Source organism: Engystomops pustulosus, chromosome 1 (genome assembly GCF_040894005.1).
Source record: "Engystomops pustulosus chromosome 1, aEngPut4.maternal, whole genome shotgun sequence".
Classification (NCBI taxonomy): Eukaryota; Metazoa; Chordata; class Amphibia; order Anura; family Leptodactylidae; genus Engystomops; species Engystomops pustulosus.
Window position 1 is genome coordinate 99,247,800 of NC_092411.1, and position 26,532 is coordinate 99,274,331.

General features: G+C 41.9%; 1 protein-coding gene across 3 annotated transcripts; it reads right to left on the reverse strand.

Moving 5' to 3' along the window:
* Positions 1–1,379: 1,379 nt before the first annotated feature.
* LOC140128278 (leukotriene B4 receptor 1-like) lies at positions 1,380–25,875 on the reverse strand. Of its 3 annotated transcripts, none has more exons than XM_072149878.1 (3): positions 25,831–25,875; positions 5,535–5,578; positions 1,380–3,114 (listed from the first exon to the last, which is right to left on the reverse strand). In XM_072149878.1, the coding sequence occupies exons 2-3, from the start codon at positions 5,544–5,546 to the stop codon at positions 2,092–2,094; spliced, it is 1,035 nt and encodes a 344-aa protein (XP_072005979.1). In that variant the 5' UTR covers positions 5,547–5,578; positions 25,831–25,875; the 3' UTR covers positions 1,380–2,091. The 3 variants fall into 3 exon arrangements, with proteins under 3 accessions (XP_072005979.1, XP_072005961.1, XP_072005969.1); XM_072149860.1 differs by lacking the exon at positions 25,831–25,875 and adding an exon at positions 25,532–25,800; XM_072149868.1 differs by lacking the exon at positions 25,831–25,875 and adding an exon at positions 25,337–25,411.
* Positions 25,876–26,532: the final 657 nt, after the last annotated feature.

A 26,532-nucleotide genomic window follows, 5' to 3' on the forward strand; every position in this document is an offset into this window, starting at 1 on the left:
TGGGACCGAGTCTGACCCTGGGGCTGGTCATATACTGCCGACGCAGAGGATTGCGGGGCCTACCTCGGTCCAGGTCTCAAAGGCCTACTATACCTCCAAATCCTCCCACCCCTCCTCCACCTCCTCCTCCTCCGAATTACCATCCGTGGGCATGGCGCCATCAGTCGGTAGCTCTAGGCACAGCAGCAGTGCCGTTGCTAAGCGACAGCAGGCGGTGCTCAAACTGCTGAGCCTAGGTGATAAAAGGCACACCGCCCAAGAGCTATTGCAGGGCATTCCACATCAAACTTGTTAACTTTGTCGCCACCCTGCTGTGTAAGCCACAAAATATACTGGAAAACTTTTTTCATTTACGGATATTATTTCAGCGCTTCTTGCGCATCTGTTTACATTCCCCTCACCCGCCATATCCCAAACTTATAAGAACGCTACTACACTTGATCTTATCCGAAAGGTTCTTAGAAGTGCTGTTTGGGGAGTAGCCTAGAGACAGGGGCTTGGATTGGCGAAAGCTCGCCTGGCAGCGGAGCGCCAGCTCCATGCCAAGAACCAACTAACATAGTTTTAACTGCAGCACCTTTAATCTACTACTAGTTCACTGCCTCCATACATCGTCCCCTTATCAAACGAGCTGTGTCAGGCAGAATTTTGGATTGTTTTCATGGCTTCCATGTTAACTTTGTCGCCACCCTGCTGTGTAATCCACAAAATATACTGGCAAACTTTTATCATGTACCAATATTATTTGAGCGCTTCTTGCTCACCTCCTTTGGTTCCTCTCTGCTACCCATTGGTTTGAAGCCTGAGTCCATTTAGGGTATGTCGCCATGCCACTCTCTAGCCTTCCGCTGCTGCCGCTGCCTCTGCATGCCGTCCCCTATAGTGTCAGGGTCAATTATTGGATGTTTTAGATGCTATCTAGCTTCATTCTGTCACTCTGTCATGGCCATGCTGTTGGCCATAATTTTGGCATAATGGTGCATTTAAGCAGCCTTAGAGGCATCCATGCATGCTGCCCCTGCTGTTTCCTGTCCATTTCCGTGGTGTTTCCATCCTTTTCTGAGGTTCCCAGGTGTTTGGCCAAGCTTCCCTGTGCAGAGCCTTGGTCCCCTTGAAAAATGCTCGAGTCTCCCATTGACTTCAATGGGGCTCGTTACTCGAAACGAGCACTCGAGCATCGGGAAAAGTTCGTCTCGAATAACGAGTACCCGAGCATTTTAGTGCTCGCTCATCTCTAATAACAAATATAAGATTACTACAATCACAGTGCCTGGATCAATAGTGTCAATAGAGTTAGTGTCATGTTTGATTTTGATGGTAGATTTCCTTTAAATCAAGTCAAATAAAGTTCTTTTGGATTTACCAAGAATTAATCTGTATATGTTCTACATCGTATAATGATTTATGTTGTACAAATGTTGAACTTTAAGTTCTATCATTTTAACTATATGGATATAATTAAAAATTCTTGGGAGTGTTAGATTACAAGTAAAGGGAGCCTCTAATGAACTCCAACACATGACAAGTTAGGGCTCTTTCACATTGGCTTTGGTGCTCCATGTGCATTGACAACGCATCAGTTTTGTTTCTGCTTTGTCTCCATTTCCACTTCTGCTTTGTCTCCATTTCCACAAAAAAAAAAAAATGAAGGTTTAACATTGCTTTGAAATCATCACACCTTTTCAGCCTCATCAATAAAAAAACCTGATGTTTCAGACCCTTTGACTTTTATTGCCTTCCGTGATTCACATCAGTGAAAAAAAAGGGCATATTTCACAATTGCAGGCAAAAGATCAGTAAAAATGCAAGCCAATGTGAAACCATAGTAATCATTGGATTTATTCAGTCTGGGAGATTCAGTTAAATTAATATAAAATAGTGTGATAACGCTAGTGTTATCTTTGTATTATACTTTACAATGTGAGACAATTCAACTAACAATATAATATATTTGCAACACACAGCACAAATTCTACAAAGCCAGATCTGTCTCACAAATTGTGTTAAACCCACAACTTGTTATACCATTACCGGTAAATCATCACTCTTTTAGGTAAACCAAAAACACATCATAAAATGTAATAAAATATATTATATTTTTATATTGTCCAGTTCCACTGATTCACCCTGACTCTTTTGACGCAACATGTTGGAAACTTTGCGTAAACTATTGGAATCTGAGCCAATGCCTTCAAATAGCTTGGCCATGAATTCTGCACCAGCGGCCTTTATAAAGTTGCTACCAGCAAATGCATATAAAATAGGGTTTACACTGCTGCTAAAAAAAGCAAAAGCTGTGACATTAGGCCTTGCATCTTTAGCTGCTTTCAAAAGCTTTTCTGATAAGAAAAGTTCTCCTGATACTTGCATTATATTCACAACTTGATATGGAAGCCAGAAGAGGGCAAAAGTTATGACTATCATGATGACCAAGCGGCTTGTCCTTTGTTTGGTGTGAAACTTTGCTGTACGTAACCAATGTCCAATGTAGAGGTAGCATGAAATTATGATTGAGAATGGAAATGCAAAACCTGTTATGACCTCAAAAAGATATTGGAAGATCACATGTCCAGAAGAATTATGAAAAGGCATACACAGCTTCTTATTTCTAAGTAGAATTTCTTCACGATAAAATGGCATGGGAATGGCTAAGAGAGATGCTAACAACCATGTTGCAAAAACCATGTTTCTAACTGCTGAGTTGGTTTTTATATTAAGAGAAGCCAATGGTTTTGAGACGGCAAGAAATCGGTCTATACTCATCCAGGTGATGAAGAGAATGCTGGCATACATACTCAAACAGCTGATGTAATGGCACAGCTTACAGATAATGTTCCCAAATTCCCAGCTACCAGTAGCTAAAAAGTGAATAAACACTGGTGCTGTCAGGATGACGAAAAGGTCGGCAATAGCTAAATGTAAAATAAGAATGCAGGCAATTGTTCGCTTCTTCATACAGATCAACACAGTCCAGATGACAAAGGCATTTCCTGGAAACCCAATTGTTAAGGCAACTGAGAGGATTGCAATACCAAGACTGGATCCAGTGCCAAGGTCCTTAGTAGTATTTGTTATTGTCATATTGGCAGTTACCATCTGTCCGACAATTGAATTCTGTAAAGATAAATGTCAGGTCTTTAATATATACATATTTTATTATTTAACTTTATCTTACTTAATATTTTATCTGTGAATGTAGATAAAACATATATTTTATATTAGAAATACTAAATAATTTGTTGCAAGCTCACCACAAACAACACAGGTCTACTTTTAAAATGTACATGGATGGAAGTTCCAATTTAACTCTGCTATGAAAAGACTAATTTATATCCATATATTTACATAATAAAATTAATGGTCTCATCTCCATACATAGTAGATGTAGGAACATTATAACAGTCAACATGTTTCAAGCATGAAAGCTCTTACTCATGACTCATAAGTAAGAGTCTACACGCTTGAAAATCGTTGACTGTTATATGTGCTGAAAACTACTGTTTATGGAGTTTAGACCATATGTATATCTAAGGGTAAAAATAATGGAAGAAATTAAGTCTTTTTACCACAGTGTTGGATTGGAACTTGGTTTTTGTTGAAGCCTAAAGATTAGACTTCACTAGCAACATACCGAACTGGTTTGTTCACTCTTTTTATACATGCTCTTTTTATGTGTTGTCTTGTAAATGTATAATACCAATTGACTGTAGCTATCTTATCTACCAACCAATGGCAGGGTTTTTTTGTTAATAATTTTTATTTATTTTCAAATATGGCCAGTTCAGGCATTGTTTTACAGAATGAAGATACTGTTTACTTCCTTTATCCTTAAATATAGGTTTAGGGCATGCTCACTGCACCAATGAAACAATGGTTCAGGGGCCACACCATAACTTTGTATATTTAGATGTCTATTGGACTTCCTTCTATCAATACCATTTTTTGTGTGTTTGAGCTTTCTAAGAACTGACTCAAAGCTAAGTGAGGCTGTGTGTCAGAACCCTATGAATGGGATTAGGTTTATACGTTACTTGACTTTTCTTATGCTATTTGATTCTGTGCCTCGTCGCCATTTTGGATTTGACTTGGTTCTGCAGGACTTTGCTTGTCTGTCTTGTCTTCTTTCCTGTGAACTCATTCAATGTAGGGATTGTCATCCAGAAGTCCCTAACCACTAGAGTTTATGAGGCTTGTTAGGAAGGTTAAGAGGGATGTGGGTAAGTTCAACCCCTCTCTCTATTGTGAAAGTGCATTCACACATTCAGGTTTTTAGGTGCAGTTTTGATGCAAACCAGGAGTTGAGTTAAAAAAAGAGGGGGAGAAGCATCTCTTAGTTATTTGCTCTCACCCAGTATGATCTGCACCTGCTTTTGGATTCAAAAATTGTGCCTGAAAACATTGTATGAACACACACTGGCTATTTGTAATCTTGTCTGCTTGTCTGATAAATGTACATATATATATAGAGAGAGACATAGATCTTGTTTTCTTTACTACTGCATATCATCTAATTCCATTATTTATCTTTGCTGTGTTTGAGTAGGAATAAGCACAGTCACTTTGTTTTCACTGAACTTCGTTGTTGTTTTTGGAACTCGTCCTAAAACACCATTAACTTTAATATTGTATTTTCACTGTATTGATTTTTTTTTAGAGTTTTGATTTTCACATCATTTTCAATGATTTTATGTTACCGTATATACTCGAGTATAAGCCGACCCGAGTATAAGCCGAAACCCCTAATTTCAACACAAAAAACTGGGAAAACCTATTGACTCGAGTAAAAGCCGAGGGTGGGAAATGCATTGGTTACAGCCTCCCAGTATATAGTCTGCCAGCCCCTGTAGCATACAGCCTGCCCAACCCCTGTAGCATACAGCCTGCCCAGCCCCTGTAGCATACAGCCTGCCCAGCCCCTGCAGTAGGAAAAAAAATAACACTGTACTCATCTTTCCGACGTCCCCCATAGATCCTCTTCTGTCTCAGACTGTCTCAGACAGAAGAGGACCTATGATGTCAGATGATGTCAGAAAGGTGAGTTTTGACTTTATTTTTTTAGTTGACTCGAGTATAAGCCGAGTTAGGGGTTTTGAGCTTAAATTTTGTGTTGAAAAACTAGGCTTATACTTGAGTATATAAGGTATCTTCTTAGTGTAAAAATCTTCCAATTTTTCAAAAGTTTTTAAGGTATTTTTGAGGTATATGTTATTACGCTGTACTTGATACTTTTATTTACCATAGTTAGGGCATGATCTCCATAGAAGAAAGAAAATGTGCTCCAGCATCAAGACCAGAATCTAAAATCTTTACTTACCTATTTTTTTTTTCTTTTAAAGAACTTGATAACTTATTTCATCTTGCTGATAACAGTCCTTAGTCATAGTCATATTTTGAATTATTTCATATCTCATGTTCTGAAGATCAATAGTCAATAGTCAGTTACTGTCTTGAGTAAACCAAACAATAGCTTTTGAGGCAAATGTTAATAAACTGTGATATTTAGCAACGGAAGTTATGAAACTACTGTTACTTACTGCCTCGGACATGATGATGTAGTCTTCTGTGAGGTGGTTGTAGCCTAAAAAACAAAGGTATATTTGTTCTGTATTGGAACTTTTGTGTATAATATTATTTTCCACAAAGCATGCAAGAAAAGTTTTATAGTATTACTATAGCTGTTCATTCTGCCATTTGAGGGGGGGGGGGGGAGTTGCCGCTCCCGATGGAAAGTTAGTGCTGGCATGCATGGCCACTGCAATGTAAATGATGCTCATGGTTTTTCAAGTGATATTTAAAGAGTGAACTCCCATTATTTCTAGCACTGATTGCGGTCGTTAAAGGCAGGGGTGGAGTTTAGAAGAACCCAGACTGCATCATGAACTTCTAATGAACTTTGTGGTTCGGATCTGTTCAACACTATTTTCTTGTTGATATAGTTATTTTTAAGAACAAAATTTTTATACCTAAAATTAAAAGAAAAAAAACATCATGGCTTTCTATATTTACAGTGCACTGAGCAGGGAAAAAAAATGACAAAACATTATAAAATTCTTAACATTAAATTTAAAGAAGTATATTTGTTTGGTTGTTGAGATGGAAGCAACAATACACTTTGTCAGGGAAGTTAAATAGAGGGTCAGCATGAACTTATGCACAATACAAAAATTCTTGGTTTGTTACAAAATGTGTGGGAAGGACAGATATTAGTCATACTTCTTGGATACATGTAGAACAAGCTATAATGATATTTTAAGGCAATAAATCAGAAGATAACAAAGTTATGGGTATAAGTTATTGCCTCTGATAACTACTATAACTAGCTAAAAAAGTGAATAACACTTAGCCCTCCTGCACAACTATTGCTTTTGGACATTTATTAGCCCACATGGCCAAATTTTAGTGATTGGTATCATCATGGCTATTGTTTTCACAGCTACACGGATGAGTTGTGGTAATCTATGTCTATTGTCATTGGAATGTGAGCTCCGGCCCATAAAAAGCACATAGTCTAGTGCAGGTAGGCTTACTTAGAGACACTTTATGATCCGGTATTTATGTCCTTAAAAAAATAAACAGTTTTACTTCAGAAATTATAATCTTGGTGCAGACTTCCTTATTTAGAAGGATATTTTGATTCCAAGTTAGGCAAATGAATACCTCTAAATATTGGACTATTCAACATGTTCATTAATTTTTACAAACAGATATTCAGATTTTGTTGTATAAAATCAAGAGTTTATGAAAGTGACAAAAATGTGGAATTGACAGGTCCTGTCTCTTTATCCTTCCTGTCTGATTCTTCTTTAGTTTTGCTAAATAGACATTTTATCATTGCATCTGTATTTATTACAACTAGCATATATTTGCAGTAAAGACAATGAGGCACATTTACTAACAACAGTGCAAACTGCACTAAATATAGTTTGCCTGTGTAGTGTGTCTGATTTTGGATGTTAAATCTGGCGCACGTTTTGATTGAGCACTGGAACACCCCCTAATTTTTGTGGTGAATGAAAGCATCTATGTTTATGTGGTCCCTTTATCTCTTTAATGAAGAGGCCTGAAAAGGGTTTAACCCCTACGGGACTCAGCATCTTTTGGCCTAAAGGACGCGGACCCATTTTTCAAATCTGCCCTGTGTCACTATAAGTGGTTATAGCGTGTGAACGCTATGAGAAATCCAGGGGATTTTGAGATTGTTTTCTCGTGACACATGGTACTTCAAATTAGTTTAAAAATTTGGATGAAATCTTTTGCGTTTAGTTATGAAAAAAACAAAATTTGGCAAAAAATTGGAAAAATTCTATATTTTCAACGTTCTAAATTCTCTACTTTTGATGCAGATAGTCATAGCACCCAAGTAAATTCATAACTTACATTTCCCAAATGTCTGCTTTATGTTGGCATGGTTTTTTAAGATTCCACATATTTTACTAGAATGTTATGAGGCTCAGAATTTGGGTGCCATTTTTCACATTTTTTGTAAAATCACCAAAACCCGTATTTAGATGGACCTGCTCAACTTCTAATTGACACTGAGAGGCCTAAATAATAGCGAGACTCATAAATTACCCCATTGTGGAAACTACACCCCTCAACGTATGAAAAACCACTTTTAAGAAGTTTGTTAACCCTTTAGGTGTTTTATAGGGGTTAAAACAAAACGGAGGTGCAGTCTGCAAATTGTAATATTTTTTCACAATACACTCATTTTGGGTGGAAAATTAAACATTTACAATGGATTAAATGAAAAAAGGCTCCACAAAGTTTGATACCCAATTTCTCCTGAGTACACTGATACCCCATATGTGGTGGTAACCTGCAGTATGGGCGCACGGCCGGGCATAGAAGGGAAGGAGGCGCCATCCAGATCAGATTTGCTATGTCACATTGTACAGGCTATAATTTTTTTCTTTTTTTTATTGAGGACCTATAGGGGCTTATTTCTTTTGCCACATGAGATGCACTTTTCTGGTATGTAATTTTGGGGCATCTATAGCTAATTGGTGAGATTTAATTAACTCTTTGTTGGTGGAGGAAATGAAAATCGTCAATTTTTAGGAAAATTTTTATGTGGTTTTTTTTTGGCCGTTAACCATACCATAAAAATAGTATATTATTTTTATTCTATGAGTCGCCACGATTACGAAAATACTTCATTTATATTTTTAATTTTTTCCCATTTTTACTGAATAAAAAGTAATTTGGCGAAATTGTTGTTAATTTTAGCATCACCGTCTTCCATATGCATAACTTTTTTATTTTTCACCTCACAAATCTGTTTAAGGGCTTATTTTATGCGAGAGTGATTGTTCTTTTTAGTGGTCTTATTTTAGATTGCGTAACTTTTTAAAATCACTTTTTAGAGCATTTTTAAAGGGCATTAATAAAAAATCATCTTTTTTTCAGAGAGAGTTTTTTGAGGTTGTTTTTCACAAGGTTCGCTTTGCGGATCTAATAACGATTCTGTTTTATTATGCAGATTGTTACGGACGCAGGGATACAAAATATGTGGGGGTTTTGTGTATTTTATTCAATTGTACTGAATAAAAACTAATTTGGAGAAAATCTTATTCATTTTAGCATCACCATCTTTTCATATGCATAATTTTTTTATTTTTTGGCTGACAAATCTGGTTAGGGGCTTATTTTTTGCGACAACAGTTGTTCTTTTTAGTGGGCTTATTTTATAGTGCATAAAATTTTTTAAATCACTTTTTAGAGCATTTTTTATAGGGTATTAATTAAAAATTATCTTTTTTCGGAACGTTTTTTGCGTTTTTTTCCTCCGGCGTTTACCGTGCGGGTCCAGTAATGATTCTGTTTTATTTTGCAGATTGTTACGGACGCGGCAATACCAAATATGTGGGGTTTTTTTGTGTTTTTATGTTTTTTATACTTTATTAAGTGTTTTTATGGGAAAGTGACATTTTAGGGGCTTATATTTTTATGTATTTATTTTTTATTTATTATAATGTGTAGTGTTAAGTGTTTTTGCATATTTTTACTTCTAAATACTTGAACTTAAACCAGTGATGCTCTGATCACTGGTTTAAGTCCAATACACTGCTCTACAATACTATTTTATTGTAGAGCAGTGTAAACTGTCTAAGCATGCTTGCGCATGCTCAGACAGTTTGCAGTCAGACCCGGAAGGGGTCTGACTGCCATGGAGACCGGGCAGCTCCGGGCACATGCCAGTCCTCGGAGCTGCCCAGGAGAGGATCGGATCCCCCGGTAAGCGGCACGGGGGATCCGATCCATAGGGGGAAGACCCTTACACGCCGCGGTCATGCTTGACCGCGGCGTGTAAGGGGTTAACACCCGCGATCGGAGTCGGCTCCGATCGCGGGTGTTAGCACAGGCTGTCAGCTGTACTAGACAGCTGACAGCCGCTGCTTCTGGTACCGGCTCCGTTCGTGAGCCAGTGCCAGAAGCAGGACGTTATAGTGCGTCCTGGTGCGCTAAGTATCTAGCCACCGGGACGCACTATAACGTCCTGGTGCCCCTAGGGGTTAATGACATTAGTGCATTTTTAGTAAATTTGTGGATGTAGTTGTTTAAGGGCCTGAACTTCATTTTTTGTGCTACCCTGACACATAAGGCTAGTTAAAAATTGACAGCGGTTAAAGGATTTTATAGGTTTTATTCTAAGTTAAAGTTACAAAAAGAGGCTACAAAAGTCTTTTTTGTAAGGTATGGAATTTTCTTTTACATTTTCAAATGATCTCAAACTGACCATTATAAATGACTTATTTAGTGTGTAAAGGTCATTTTGAAATATAATATGCATGGTTTCTGCTAGATGAGGTGACTATGACAAAGTTTTTCACAGTGTGGGCGGGGGATTTTTTACTAACTTAATGGGAAACATTAACGTTTATATTTTGGCCAAACAATAGGAAGGTTGGAGTAGCACTGCCGAAAAATAGCAATGAAGCAGCACTTTTATTCCACCATAGCAAAAAAAAAAGCAATGCTTCACCTTCTCTATGAAGGCATTATCAAGCAGCATTGCAAGTGTACACCAAACATTTATACGGGTAAAGTAATCATCATCACATGTGGTGAACAATGATGTCATATATCATTCAGTAAAATATTATATCCAAAATACATTAAAGGAAATCTACCATTTGTTTTTAATGCATTGAGAGCCAAAAGTACCTTGAGAATGCTGTTAAGACATTGATGCAGAAACATATCTTGTTTAATCCCTGAACCGAGTGGTTTTACTGAAAAAACTATTATAAAATTAAGGACTTTGGTAAAGCTGGGTGCCTTCATAAACAAATTACACACAGAGCTTTCTGAACTGTCCAGACAGGACTAATTAACCTGACGAATCTAGGTGCAGAACGCGCATCGGGGTGTCGGATGGTGTGACTAGGTTGGGCAACATGGCGACTGGTGGGTATTTAATTTGGTCCCATATTGTTTATTAGGTTTGCAATTTTGTGATGATGCACAGGTACATGATCGGACTTTTGATATTATTAATTGAGTGGTTTTGATATGCTGTACCGCATCGTTTATCTGTTGTGTGGAACCTTAGTACTTTGGAAAATCTTTTTACATAAATCTTGTTTTATGTGTTGCCTCTCCATGAATGTTCACACTGTCCATGTTGTTTTGCTTTGTGTTTTTAGGTCCTTTTTAATGGGGCATTTTTAGTCATATAATATTTTGTGAAGCAATTTATGAATAAATTGTGCAATAAAGACTTGTTTTCATTCATAAAGTCTTAATTATTTTCAGTTATGGAGATAGGACTTAGTTGAGTTTGGCAGGATCTCCTGACAATAGTAATGATACAGCATTGATACTTATGTGTATCCTTGTGGTTCAAGATTGTTTGGAGGACTAATAAACCTGAGCTGGTGACTCATACACAGCAGCTGGGGGATGGTGTAGCAATTGATTACTTCTGCCTGTTAGGGATAAATAAGTGATGGAGTAATCTCAGCTTATGTTGTGCAGGACAAGGCTGGAGCAGTGCATAATTAGGACGAGGAGAGCACTGGAAGCCACAGGAGAGGGCAGGGTCTCATAAATAAGATGTGTTTCTGCATCAGTGTTGCTACAGCATTCTCAAGGTATGTTTGGTTTACAATGCATTAAAAAACAAATGGTAGATTTAAAGAAGAAAAGTACATTGAAGTAAAGTACATTGAGTGCCAATAGTGTTATACAGTACCAATGTGTAAAAAAATAGTAGTGCAATAGATGATATAGATGTAAATAAGACCACCTATCAAAGTAGTCATACATTTTAATTCTAGGTGTGCTGAAATATGTTATGAAGAAATATCCTCTGTATCGCAATGTGAAGTAAACAATATATAAAACACCCACTATTTAGGGGAAGGCTGACACGCTAGGTGTATGTTACCCATAAGTCACCAAAGGTTATATCTCACGATAAGTCCAATAGATCTTAATGGGCAACATCTCAGCTAACCACCTAACTCAGCAGATTAGCACATACGTACTAGAGATGATGGGGGAGATTTATCAAGCTGCCTAAGAGTAAGAATTTGCTTAGTTGCCCATAGCAAACAATTACAGCACCCCTTTAAAATATTCATGACCACTGGTAAAATGAAAGCTGAGCTGTGATTGGTTGCCATGGGCATCTAAGCACATTCTTACCTCTGACTGTCTCTCTAACGGCAATAATATAAAGAAAAAACATTTTTGGGGACAAAACACTCCCCAATGAGAAAATGACCTAGGGAGAGAACAAAGGACTATATAGAGGACATCAAGGGTGAGTATTAGATGGTACAACAGGTTCATTCTTACATATTTATTCATATTTTATGTTTGTGTTTTTAGAGGACATGAGGGAAATTTTCACTTTATTTATTTTTATATAAGAGCCCCAGTTACAGAGGGAAACGACCCCCTATGGGAACAGATGTCTGTGACAGAGCTGTACTGGGTATGATAAGTCCCAGCAGCTCTGCTTAATTCTTTCAGGTCTGGAGATCATGTGACTGGCGGGTCTATAGAGCCTGTGGCAGTGCCGACTATTCACTGCATAGCTACTTCAACTCTATGTAGTGAAGAATTGAGAAGGCGGAAGCTGTTTCTTGCTACTATCTTCTCCCAAGGGTAAAAGCAAAAAAATAGTAGTCTAATCAACACTGTCTCCAAAACAATATATTAACAGTATAGGAGTATAGTTAAAACATTTATTAATATAACCACATCAAAGAAGGCCTCCACACAAGTGCAAAAAAATATCATAAGAAATTAATGCGTGAACTAAATTCACTGGTACCTACACCATCAGACCAGATAAGATCAGGCCCAACAATATTACAAGGTCTGTGGCGTGTATTCCTCTCTTGTGGTATGGTATATTCACAATCTGATATATGTTATTTCAGGGGTTTGGCTATGTGAGTTTCCATCCTTGACCATCTTATGTATTTACTTACTGACTTCATTATTGTCCAGTCTGTTTCCTTTTATATGCTATAATTCTGCATATGGATTGTATAACCTACCCCTAAGCCTTCTAGTGGCTTTTATTAGGATACACACAATTTTAATCCTTTGTTTGTGGTCCACATATTATTGTTCTTATTTTAAGTTATTTTTGTAAACTTCAATAAAGATATGTCATTTCCCTAATTTTGGAGTAACTTATTGTTCAAGTATTTGATGGTATTGATTCTGCTGGTGGTGCGCAGGCCCTCACCAACCAGCTTGTTACTTTTTGTGTGCATTAATATTACGAGGAAACTATCTGTACAATATTAAAAAAACGGGCCTATACCCTTTTTGTGAGATAACTTCACGGAAAGAAGAAACTGTTGATCTTACAAGATGTGTGTGTACATGGTTATACCAGTGCCTCATCACGCCTATGTTAGTGGGGCATGTGGGTAAATGCAATCAGGGCGCTTTTTTCCAAATCATGACGGTAGGTGTGTTCCACAGTTACTAAACCCTGTTTCCCATTTTGATTCCACCCTTACAATTGGTACAAGTTTGATCCCCATAAATTTAAGGACCGAAGTGTTTCCATTATTTATAAAATGGACTTGTTGGGCCATCTAAGGAATGTTCAGTGTCTCCCAAATGGTGAGCCCACCCACTGCCAGAACTCCTGCATGGTCTTCCACTCGACAGATGCACCTAAATCAACCTTTAGGAATACGGTCCAACCAAGTCCCTGGGGGGGGGGGGGGGTTGGGGGGTGGAGGATTGAGTTAAGTGACTATATATTAGTCTGTCCCGAATAGACCCCGATCTATTAAATATCACATAAGGCCTATCATTAAGGGGACCCTTTAGGTCTGCCAGCATAGTAAAGCATTTGTGGAAGAGGGTTTTCTGTATAATGATTTATCCAGATTTATCCTTTCTTAATCAGTACATCTAGAAAAGGTAAACAGTTATGATGGATTTCACCAGTAAAATTAAGTTATCATCAAGTTGTCTTAGACAGCAACTAGAGTGGTGCTGAAAAGATGTTGCGGCCGACTCGGGACCTGCACTCTCCCACAAATAAAAAACTGTGGAATTGAGTCAAAGAGGTCACATTCAATATGACACACTTTCTGTCATCTCTCTTCTTTTGTCATGTCTCACTCCTATACTACTCTTTTATATACTCTCTCTTTTTTCCCTCTTCCCCTCTTATTGTGGTAGTTTACAATCTCCAAAATCACTTCACAAGATTTATATTATGTGATAGCCAGGTCGCCAGCATATGGTGATAACCCTGCCCCCACTTACACTCTGAATATGTTGAGAGGCTCTGGCATCCTGATATATCCGGTAACTGGCGTTCTATACCTAATCCTGTCTTCCACAGAATTGTGCTATAGCCTGAGCCAGTTTATAGTGCCCAGGCGCTTTATGAAGAGGTGGCTTAACCCCTTCGTGTTGCAGCCTCTTTTAGTTGGAAAAAATTTTAAAATGTGGTAAAATTGGCGAGAAAATGCATTTGCATCACTTTCTTGTGGCTTTTATGACGTTCACTGAGTGCTTAAAATGAAACGTTTACTTTGTTATTTGGTTTGGTATGATCACAATGATACCAAATGTATGTAGGTTTTTTTTATTTAATACATTTTCAAAAAATTATAAAAATAACATTTTTATACTTCGGTGTATGGAGATGTGTAAAATATCATTTTTTAGGAGATAAATTGACGTTTTCATTGCTAACATTTTGAGGACTGTGTGATCCCAGTATGACCATTGGTATGGCCACTGGCATATTGTAACAATCAAACGATTTTGAGATTGTTTTTTCCCCACATGTTGTACTTCATTTTAGTGTTTGGCTGATACGTTTTGCGTTTATTTACAAAAAAAGAAAAAATAATGAATTTCAAAATTCTAAATCATCGCATTTTCAGCCAGATAGATTTACCCCCTAAATAAGTTGCTGAGTGACATTTGCCATCTACTTTACATTTTCATAATTTTGGAAATGTCTGGATAATTTATTTTGATGTCACGCGACTTACAAATCGAATATCGATTTTCCGTATTTTCAGAATTGACTATTTTGGGGATAATTACATTTGCAATTTTTCATATAATAATCAACCCATTTTCAAATCAGCACCCCTCAAACAGAAACAGCTTTTAGGAAAATTGTTAACCCCTTGAGATCTTCATAGTAATTGAATCAAAATGGAGGTGAAGTGGAGGTGAAAAAAGGTAAAATTTTGGTATACATTCATTTTGTGCTAAAATTTACACATTTCCAAAAGATAATAAGAGAAAACCCATTTATGCCACTCAAATCAAAAGCATCAGGATCCCCGACAATACAAACCATGCATGCACAGCCCAGGGGACACACAACCACACTATTTACCCCTTACCACTCATGTACCTATGGAACATTACTGCACAGACCACTCTACTCCGTGGTCAGACACTTATTCCATACACCTCCTCAGTGCCACCACTCACAATTATGGCTTACAAGACGTCTATACCAGGACCGCACACATTCACCCAGATACACACTCTTCTAGGTGCTGTACAGTTCACCGTCTACCACACAGGCACTCGCAGGGTAACACGGCTTATCGGTAATTCACCTCTTCATAGTTATGGAAACATATGGAGCTCAAGGAAAAAATGATTGAACAACAATTTAATATGCAAAAAGGCACAATGCTTGTCGGTTGCCAAAATGGTGAAATACACAGATCCTACATAAAAGGCAAAAACAGTACAATAAAAAATGGAATAAAAAAAGTAAAACAGACCTTCCCAAATTAGATTAGCATAGATGTCCTCCGAGGAGAACCAATGAAAACCCTGGATAGCTCTACAAAACTGGTTGCATCTCCTTGAAACTGAGAATGAATTGATGCTGGTGGGCTGCTTTTTAATAACCACTTTTTCCGACGGAGAATGATGGGAGCCGCTGGATTAAATACCAACTCAGAAGTGGCCAGCACCGATCACCTGTGTGCTAGCCCTTTAAATCTCTGAGCTCCACAGCGCACGCGTCCTAGCGGAGCGGGGGTGCGCACAGGGCCTAGTCCGGACAGGAAGAGCAGGAGCGTGGAGAGGTAAGTTCAGAGCTAGAGATGAGCGAACATGCTCGTCCGAGCTTGATGCTCGGTCGAGCATTAGGGTACTCGAAACTGCTCGTTACTCGGACGAATACTTCGCCCGCTCGAGAAAATGGCAGCTCCCGCCGTTTTGCTTTTTGGCGGCCAGAAACAGAGCCAATCACAAGCCAGGAGACTCTGCACTCCACCCAGCATGACGTGGTACCCTTACACGTCGATAGCAGTGGTTGGCTGGCCAGATCAGGTGACCCTGGGATAGACTAGCCGCTGGCCGCGCTGCTCGGATCATTCTGTCTCTGGATGCCGCTAGGGAGAGAGCTGCTGCTGCTCAGGGAAAGCGTTAGGGTGTTCTATTAGCTTACTGTTAGGCAGGAGTGATTCTCAAAGAACCCAACAGCCCTTCTTAGGGCTACAATAACGTTCTACTTTTTTTATTTTAATTTGCATATTTTACCATTTTGTGAGGAATTAGCAGGGGGACTTGCTACCGTTGTGTTTAGCTCTTAGTGGCACACATATCCATAGCAAAGACCGAAGTGGGAAAATTCAGTAGGGGTTGGATTTCTATTAGGCAATAACTCAGTGTCATCTCATCTGGCATAGTACTGTGCTTCCTTTGATACTTGGCTAGAAAATAGCCATAGGAGAATACAAACAGCTTCTTGAAGCCTACAGTAGCGTTCTATATATTTGATTTCTGGTTGATCTGCTGGTGGCTGTAGTTTCTGCAGTGCATGTACTTGCCAATTCTGAGCAATTTGTAGTGAGACTTGCGACCGCTGTGTTCTGCGCTTAGTGGCGCACATATCCATAGCAAAGGCTGAAGTGGCAAAATTCAGTAGGGGTTGGATTTCTATTAGGCAATAACTCAGTGTCATCTCATCTGGCATAGTACTGTGCTTCCTTTGATACTTGGCTAGAAAATAGCCATAGGAGAATACAAACAGCTTCTTGAAGCCTACAGTAGCGTTCTATATATTTGATTTCTGGTTGATCTGCTGGTGGCTGTAGTTTCTGCAGTGCATGTACTTGCCAATTCTGAGCAATTTGTAGTGAGACTTGCGACCGCTGTGTTCTGCGCTTAGTGGCGCACATATCCATAGCAAAGGCTGAAGTGGCAAAATTCAGTAGGGGTTGGATTTCTATTAGGCAATAACTCAGTGTCATCTCATCCGGCATAGTACTGTGCTTCCTTTGATACTTGGCTAGAAAATAGCCATAGGAGAATACAAACAGCTTCTTGATCTTGAAGCCTACAGTAGCGTTCTATATATTTGATTTCTGGTTGATCTGCTGGTGGCTGTAGTTTCTGCAGTGCATGTACTTGCCAATTCTGAGCAATTTGTAGTGGGACTTGCGACCGCTGTGTTCTGCGCTTAGTGGCGCACATATCCATAGCAAAGGCCGAAGTGGCAAAATTCAGTAGGGGTTGGATTTCTATTAGGCAATAACTCAGTGTCATCTCATCCGGCATAGTACTGTGCTTCCTTTGATACTTGGCTAGAAAATAGCCATAGGAGAATACAAACAGCTTCTTGATCTTGAAGCCTACAGTAGCGTTCTATATATTTGATTTCTGGTTGATCTGCTGGTGGCTGTAGTTTCTGCAGTGCATGTACTTGCCAATTCTGAGCAATTTGTAGTGGGACTTGCGACCGCTGTGTTCTGCGCTTAGTGGCGCACATATCCATAGCAAAGGCCGAAGTGGCAAAATTCAGTAGGGGTTGGATTTCTATTAGGCAATAACTCAGTGTCATCTCATCTGGCATAGTACTGTGCTTCCTTTGATACTTGGCTAGAAAATAGCCATAGCAATAGGATAGCATTGTTTGGTTTTAAAAACTCAAAAAAAAACAAAAAACACAAAAAAAAAAAAAAAAAAGTAAAAAAAAAAATAAAGTTATAACTCTCATTTTAAAAATGTTTAACCCGAGGGCTAGGGGTAGAGGACGAGGGCGGGGACGTGGGCGTCCAACTACTGCAGGGGTCAGAGGCCGTGGTCCTGGGCGGGGTGAGATGAGGGAGCAGGGGAACGCCGCAGAGCTACACTCCCTAGGTTCATGTCTGAAGTTACTGGGACTCGTGGTAGAGCACTGTTGAGGCCAGAACAGTGCGAACAGGTGATGTCGTGGATTGCTGACAATGCTTCGAGCAATTTGTCCACCACCAGTCAGTCTTCCACGCAGTCCACCCATGTCACCGAAATCGCCACTCCTCCAGCTCCTGCACCTCAGCCTCCTCCCCCCCAGTCTGCCCCCTCCCAGGAAAATTTGGCATTTGAACCGGCATACTCTGAGGAACTGTTTTCTGGACCCTTCCCACAGTCACAAACCACTTGTCCGGTTGCTGCTGAGCAATTTTCCGATGCCCAGGTTTTCCACCAGTCACAGTCTGTGGGTGATGATGACCTTCTTGACGTAGTGGAAGTGTGTAAAGAGGTGTCCGACGATGAGGAGACACGGTTGTCAGACAGTGGGGAAGTTGTTGTCAGGGCAGGAAGTCCGAGGGGGGAGCAGACTGAGGGATCGGAGGATGATGAGGTGACAGACCCAAGCTGGGTTGAGAGGCCGGGTGAACACAGTGCTTCTGAGACGGAGGAGAGTCCTCGACCTGAACAGGTTGGAAGAGGCAGTGGTGGGGCCAGACGGAGAGGCAGGGCCAGAGCTGGTGCATCAGCGCCACTGTCAACTAGTGAAGCTCCCGTGGTGAGGGCTCTTGCGGCGAGGGCTAGATCTTCAGAAGTGTGGAGGTTCTTTAAGGAAACACCGGATGACCGACGGACTGTGGTGTGCAACATTTGCCAAACCAGGCTCAGCAGGGGTTCCACCACTACTAGCTTAACTACCACCAGTATGCGCAGGCATATGAATGCTAAGCACCCCACTCAGTGGCAACAAGCCCGTTCACCTCCGGCCGTGCACACCACTGCTCCTTCCCCTGTGTCAGCTGCTAGTCAGCCCCCTGCCCAGGACCCTGGCACAAAAACCCCATCGTCGCCTCCACGATCCTCCACAGCATCCACCAGCGTTCAGCTCTCCATACCCCAGACGCTGGAGCGGAAACGCAAATATAGTGCAACCCACCCGCACGCCCAAGCCCTTAATGTGCACATCTCCAGATTGCTTAGCCTGGAGATGCTGCCCTATAGGCTAGTAGAGACCGAGGCCTTTCGCAACCTCATGGCGGCGGCCGCCCCTCGGTATTCGGTCCCCAGCCGCCACTACTTTTCCCGATGTGCCGTCCCAGCCCTGCACCAGCACGTGTCAGACAACATCATCCGTGCCCTGACCAACGCCGTTTCTGACAAGGTCCACCTGACCACGGACACGTGGACGAGTGCTGCCGGGCAGGGCCACTATATATCGCTGACGGCACATTGGGTTAACTTGGTGGAGGCTGGGACCGAGTCTGACCCTGGGGCTGCTCATATACTGCCGACGCCGAGGATTGCGGGGCCTACCTCGGTCCAGGTGTTTCAGGCCTACTATGCCTCCTCCTCCTCCCACCCCTCCTCCACCTCCTCCTCCGAACTACCATCCGTGGGCACGGCGCCATCAGTCGGTAGCTCTAGGCACAGCAGCAGTGCCGTCGCTAAGCGACAGCAGGCGGTGCTCAAACTGCTGAGCCTAGGCGACAAAAGGCACACCGCCCAAGAGCTATTACAGGGCATCACGGCGCAGACTGATCTGTGGCTGGCACCGCTGAACCTCAAGCCGGGAATGGTTGTGTGTGACAACGGCCGTAACCTGGTGGCGGCTCTGCAACTCGGCAGACTGACACATGTGCCATGCCTGGCCCATGTGTTAAATCTGATAGTGCAGCGTTTCCTCAAGACATACCCCAATCTGTCTGATTTGCTCACGAAGGTGCGCCGCATCTGTGCGCATTTCAGGAAGTCCAGCCCAGATGCTGCCACTCTCAGGGCAGCGCAGCGCCGCCTCCAACTGCCCGCTCACCGACTGTTGTGCGACGTGCCCACGAGGTGGAATTCAACACTGACCATGTTATCCAGAGTTTACCAGCAGCGCAGAGCGATTGTAGACTGCCAGATGTCAACTTCCACCAGAACTGGTAGTCAGGTCAGTCAGCTTCCTCAAGTCTACAATGAGGAGTGGACGTGGATGTCTGATATCTGTCAGGTGCTGAGTAACTTTGAGGAGTCAACACAGATGGTCAGTGGCGATGCCGCCATCATCAGCCTCACCATCCCGCTGCTTGGCCTGTTGAAAAACTCTCTGGTCAGCATGAAGTCGGAAGCTTTGCGCTCGTCACAAGAGACGGGGGAAGAATATTCCCTTGTTGATAGCCAAAGCACCCTGAGGTCTGTTTCTCAGCGCATATCGGAGGAGGTGGAGGTGGAGGAGGATGAGGAGGAAGAGGAGGAGAATGTTGGCGAGACACAAGAGGGGACCATTGTTGAGTCCTTCACTGTTCAGCGTGTATGGGCAGAAGAAGAGGAGTTGGAGGAGTTGGAGGAGGAGGAAATGGACAGTCAGGCCAGTGAGGGGAGTGAATTCTTACGCGTTGGTACTCTGGCGCATATGGCAGATTTCATGCTAGGCTGCCTATCCCGTGACCCTCGCGTTCAAAGAATTTATTCCAGCACCGATTACTGGGTGTTCACTCTCCTGGACCCACGGTACAAGCAAAATCTTCCCACTCTCATCCCTGGAGAGGAAAGGAGTGTGAGAATGCATGAATACCAGCAGGCCCTGGTGCACAAGCTGAAACAGTATTTCCCTTCTGACAGCGCTAGCGGCAGAGTGCGTAGTTCTGCGGGACAAGTAGCGAGGGAGAGTAGGCGAGCAGGCAGCTTGTCCAGCACTGGCAAGGGTACGCTTTACAAGGCTTTTGCCAGCTTTATGTCACCCCAGCAAGACACTGTCACCTGTCCCCAGTCTCGGCAGAGTAGGGCTGATCTTTACAGAAAGATGGTGAGGGAGTACGTAGCTGACCATACCATCGTCCTAAATGATCACACAGCTCCCTACAACTACTGGGTTTCAAAGCTGGACATGTGGCACGAACTGGCGCTGTACGCCTTGGAGGTTCTTGCCTGCCCTGCCGCTAGCGTCTTGTCCGAGCGGGTTTTCAGTGCAGCTGGTGGCATCATCACCGATAAGCGTACACGCCTGTCGACTGACAGCGCTGACAGGCTGACGCTTATTAAAATGAATAAAGGCTGGATTTCTCAGAATTTCCAATCTCCACCAGGTGAAGGAAGCTCAACCTGAATAATTGATCCACTCCTCCTCCTCCTCCTCATTTTCCTCCTTCTCCTCCTCTTTGTACAGTAAAGCAGAGGAAAATGGCTATTTTTTGACAGGGCCCACTGGCTCTTGCTATAGTACTTCATGCATTTAATTTTTCTGGAGGGCCACCTACCCGGTCCTCTGTTTGAAACAATTTTTGTGAGTGCCACATACAGGCACTCAATCTATTCCATTTTTCTGGAGGGCCACCTACCCGGTCCTCTGTTTTAAAAAATTTTTGGGACTGCCACATACAGGCACTCAATCTATTCCATTTTACTGCAGGGCCACCTACCTGCTCCTCTGGTTTGAACAATTTTTGGGACTGCCACATACAGGCACTCAATCTATTCCATTTTACTGGAGGGCCACCTACCTGCTCCTCTGGTTTGAAACATTTTTGGGACTGCCACATACAGGCACTCAATCTATTCCATTTTACTGCAGGGCCACCTACCTGCTCCTCTGGTTTGAACAATTTTTGGGACTGCCACATACAGGCACTCAATCTATTCCATTTTACTGGAGGGCCACCTACCTGCTCCTCTGGTTTGAAACATTTTTGGGACTGCCACATACAGGCACTCAATCTATTCCATTTTACTGCAGGGCCACCTACCTGCTCCTCTGGTTTGAACAATTTTTGGGACTGCCACATACAGGCACTCAATCTATTCCATTTTACTGGAGGGCCACCTACCTGCTCCTCTGGTTTGAAACATTTTTGGGACTGCCACATACAGGCACTCAATCTATTCCATTTTACTGCAGGGCCACCTACCTGCTCCTCTGGTTTGAACAATTTTTGGGACTGCCACATACAGGCACTCAATCTATTCCATTTTACTGCAGGGCCACCTACCTGCTCCTCTGGTTTGAACAATTTTTGGGACTGCCACATACAGGCACTCAATCTATTCCATTTTACTGCAGGGCCACCTACCTGCTCCTCTGGTTTGAACAATTTTTGGGACTGCCACATACAGGCACTCAATCTATTCCATTTTACTGCAGGGCCACCTACCTGCTCCTCTGGTTTGAACAATTTTTGGGACTGCCACATACAGGCACTCAATCTATTCCATTTTACTGCAGGGCCACCTACCTGCTCCTCTGGTTTGAACAATTTTTGGGACTGCCACATACAGGCACTCAATCTATTCCATTTTACTGGAGGGCCACCTACCTGCTCCTCTGGTTTGAAACATTTTTGGGACTGCCACATACAGGCACTCAATCTATCCCATTTTACTGGAGGGCCACCTACCTGCTCCTCTGGTTTGAAAAATGTTTGGGACTGCCACATACAGGCACTATCCAAATTAAATTGTCTCCATAGCAGCCTCCACACGTTGTCTCCATTGCTACCTCCAAAAGTCGTCCATATAGCTGCCTCCATACATCGTCCCTTTATCAAACGAGGTGTGTCAGGCAGAAATTTGGGTTGTTTTCATGGATTCCACATCAAAGTTGTTAACTTTGTCACCACCCTGCTGTGTAATCCCCAAAATATACTGGCAAACTTTTACCATTTAGGGATATTATTTCAGCGCTTCTTGCGCATCTGTTTACATTCCCCTCACCCGGCATATCCTAAACTTATAAGAACGCTACTACACTTGATCTTATACAAAAGGTTCTTAGAAGTGCTGTTTGGGGAGTAGCCTAGAGACAGGGGCTTGGATTGGCGAAAGCTCGCCTGGCAGCGGAACGCCAGCTCCATGCGCATCATGCGCTTCTTGCGCATCTGTTTACATTCCCCTCACCCGCCATATCCCAAACTTATAAGAACGCTACTACACTTAACTTGGTGCAGGCTGGGACCGAGTCTGACCCTGGGGCTGGTCATATACTGCCGACGCAGAGAATTGCGGGGCCTACCTCGGTCCAGGTCTCAAAGGCCTACTATACCTCCTCCCACCCCTCCTCCACCTCCTCCTCCTCCGAATTACCATCCGTGGGCATGGCGCCATCAGTCGGTAGCTCTAGGCACAGCAGCAGTGCCGTCGCTAAGCGACAGCAGGCGGTGCTGAAACTGCTGAGCCTAGGCGATAAAAGGCACACCGCCCAAGAGCTATTACAGGGCATTCCACATCAAAGTTGTTAACTTTGTCGCCACCCTGCTGTGTAATCCCCAAAATATACTTGCAAACTTTTACCATTTAGGGATATTATTTCAGCGCTTCTTGCGCATCTGTTTACATTCCCCTCACCCGGCATATCCTAAACTTATAAGAACGCTACTACACTTGATCTTATACAAAAGGTTCTTAGAAGTGCTGTTTGGGGAGTAGCCTAGAGACAGGGGCTTGGATTGGCGAAAGCTCGCCTGGCAGCGGAGCGCCAGCTCCATGCCAAGATCCAACTAACATAGTTTTAACTGCAGCACCTTTAATCTACTACTAGTTCACTGCCTCCATACATGGTCCCCTTATCAAACGAGCTGTGTCAGGCAGAATTTTGGGTTGTTTTCATGGCTTCCATGTTAACTTTGTCGCCACCCTGCTGTGTAATCCACAAAATATACTGGCAAACTTTTATCATGTACCGATATTATTTGAGCGCTTCTTGCTCACCTCCTTTGGTTCCTCTCTGCCACCCATTGGTTTGAAGCCTGAGTCCATTTAGGGTATGTCGCCATGACACTCTCTAGCCTGCTGCCGCTGCCTCTGCATGCCGTCCCCTATAGTGTCAGGGTCAATTATTGGATGTTTTAGATGCTATCTAGCTTCATTCTGTCACTCTGTCATGGCCATGCTGTTGCCCATAATTTTGGCATAATGGTGCGATTATGCAGCCTCAGAGGCATCCATGCATGCTGCCCCTGCTGTTTCCTGTCCATTTCTGTGGTGTTTCCATCCTTTTCTGAGGTTCCCAGGTGTTTGGCCAAGCTTCCCTGTGCAGAGCCTTGGTCCCCTTGAAAAATGCTCGAGTCTCCCATTGACTTCAATGGGGTTCGTTATTCGAGACGAGCACTCGAGCATCGGGAAAAGTTCGTCTCGAATAACGAGTACCCGAGCATTTTAGTGTTCGCTCATCTCTATTCAGAGCCAATGCAGCGGGGCCAGCACAGGGGGCATGGGCGCACCCATGATCCGTGACATGGATCGCGGAGTGCCCATGACACTGGATATAGCTTTTGACAACAATTCCAATGATACCTGTATCATGCTACTGGCTTCTCCCTAGCCTGAGATATATCTGGTCTATATAACATTAGATTTAGATTCAGCTATTCCTGATGTGGGTTGCCGATCTGAAGTATGTGATGAGTTATATGCTTATGACGGGCATACCAACATGTGCTGGAGTGGAGGAGGAGGTAACCACTCTTCCCTCCATAGAAAACAGTGGCGCGCGGCTGCACACTCGCAAAAAGATAGAGCATGTGTGGCACCGTGGCCGCATGTACGTCCCCCCAGATGGCCGTGTGAATGAGCCTTTACAGTTGTACCTTAAAGGAAATCTACTTTCACAATGAATCATGATAAACAAGGGACACTTATTCATAGGTCCAGGCAATGTGACTGAAGTAATCCTCTTTTATTTGTTATCCGTGGCCTCTTTCCTTCTAAAATCAACTTTTAATATTATGCCAATTACCCAGAGAGACTACTGGGGCAGTTCCTAGAATCCCTCTGAGCTGCAGATTCACAGGCTGTGACACTAGGCAGGAGCACTTCTCCCTCCCTGTGTGTGCTGAAACTTCCTGTGCTGCAGTGAGATTATATCAGGTAGAGGGGGGCTTTTCGGGCTCATTAGTATACTTTTTAAAGTCAATTTTAGAAGGATGAAGGAAATGGATAACACATATAAGAAGATTACCACAGCACCTAAATCTGTAAATAATTGTCGTCGGCTTATCCATGCTTGATTTAGATGGTAGATTTCCCTTAAGATTTAAAAACATGTGATCCTTTTGTTCTTTTACTATATTTCTAGAACCCATAGGGTACTTGAACCTTAGGGGGTCTGATCACTTATACAATATACTGCAATTTAGCTGTATTTCAGTGTATTGTAAAATCGTTGGATCTGTAAAAGAGCCTTCCAGCGGCTTTTGGAAAGAGAAAAACAATATAACTTGCCACAACCCATTTCATTTTATCAGATTTGAAACTGAAAACAAAGTGTGAAAACTACTGTAGGTTAGTGCCAGGGATTGTAGTTTCTGAGTAGATATGAACAGACCCTGAATCAAGTTTTCCCTATTGTATAAATCACCAACAGGACACTAGCCCATTAGTCCGTATACAGGATACATTGGACAAATCTATTTCAAGTAAATCATCCAAGCAACAATGTGAGAATATATTTTCTAGCTAGATGAAAGTTCAAGTTTCTAGCTTTTACTATGTCAGTTTGCATTTTTGAATTTCATAAGGATCCCACAAAGTTTAATCTTCACAGTTTTCTCTCTTACATTACTAATGTTTCCAATCCATACACAATATAGGGAATTCATTTATCTCTATTTGTACACCATATTATTCATTTCACAACTAGATTAAACCTATACTGTACCTGTTTTAGAACATCAGCTGATAGACCTGGGCTCTAATATTTGCAATACCCTACGTAAAAAATTGCGAAAATTGAGGAAATATAAACAATTACTTTCACAACATCTTGTTACAAAACGTAGCAGGCAATGAAATAACGGTCAGTAATCCGCATAAAGGAACTGAAAGTACTGTACAACATTCCAGAAATACTTACTGTTACTGTAATACATCCACTATGTTTTGTAGCGTCAGTAGGTGTCCTAGTAGACAACAAGCGCTCTTTCCCCATGTCTGCCTGTGATATCTCGCAATCAGCCTATAACACATTGCTCTTTACCCTTCCCACCCTGTTTTACCGTAATACTCTAATGACTAATGCTGGTGCTCCTGAATGTTCTTGTATCCCTGCAACCAAAATATGTGTCATAATTGTGACTAGCAAACATTTTCTAACTTGCTCTACCCTGATACCTTTTCACATTGAGGATCACAGCATATGTGCCAACTACTTACATTTCTAGGCTAGAATCCAGCTGATTTGCATTTAGATCCAGGCAAACAGTACCCTCTACTGGCTCACATACAATCAACACAGATAAACCTCCCATGATGTAATGAACATAGAAATGTTTTGCCCCAAAGGAAGATACTTGCGCAATATATTTGCATTACTTATTGAACAAGAAGTTTTTTTCTTATAGAGGTGGATCTGAATATAATAAATTGTAAAAAAAACGTATCAATCTTACATTCACTTTTCCCTATATCATTCATAATCCAGCCACAAGTGATCCCTGATTATAAGAAATTATTATTTATTATTTATTTCTGTACTTTTTTAGAGTTTGAATAGCCTAGTGCAATGTGCCACAAATTATTTGGATTATATTGTGTATATAATAATATTTTTATTTGGATTATATCGTGTATATACTCGTGTATAAGCCGAGTTTTTCAGCACAAAAAATATGCTGAAAAATGTCACCTTGGGTTATACACGAGTCTATTATAAAATATAAACTTATATACTCACCCTCCGGCGGCCCGATGCTCCACGCGGCTCCCCGATGTCCCCAATGTCGGCACGGCCCGTCTTCTTTCTTCCCCGCGGCTCCTCTTCTGTCTTCTTTCTTCTGTCTTATGTCATGGATGCGGCCATGTTATCTTCCTGGCCGTCACATACTATGACGTCAGCAGCGGCCACGCCACAGTATG

Bases quoted from the DNA above. Each gene is read 5' to 3' on its own strand.
- LOC140128278 (XM_072149860.1), bottom strand. The intron at 3,115-5,534 runs GTAAGTAACAGT...TTATCTTTACAG, and splicing joins ACATCATCATGTCCGAGGCA to AATTCAATTGTCGGACAGAT.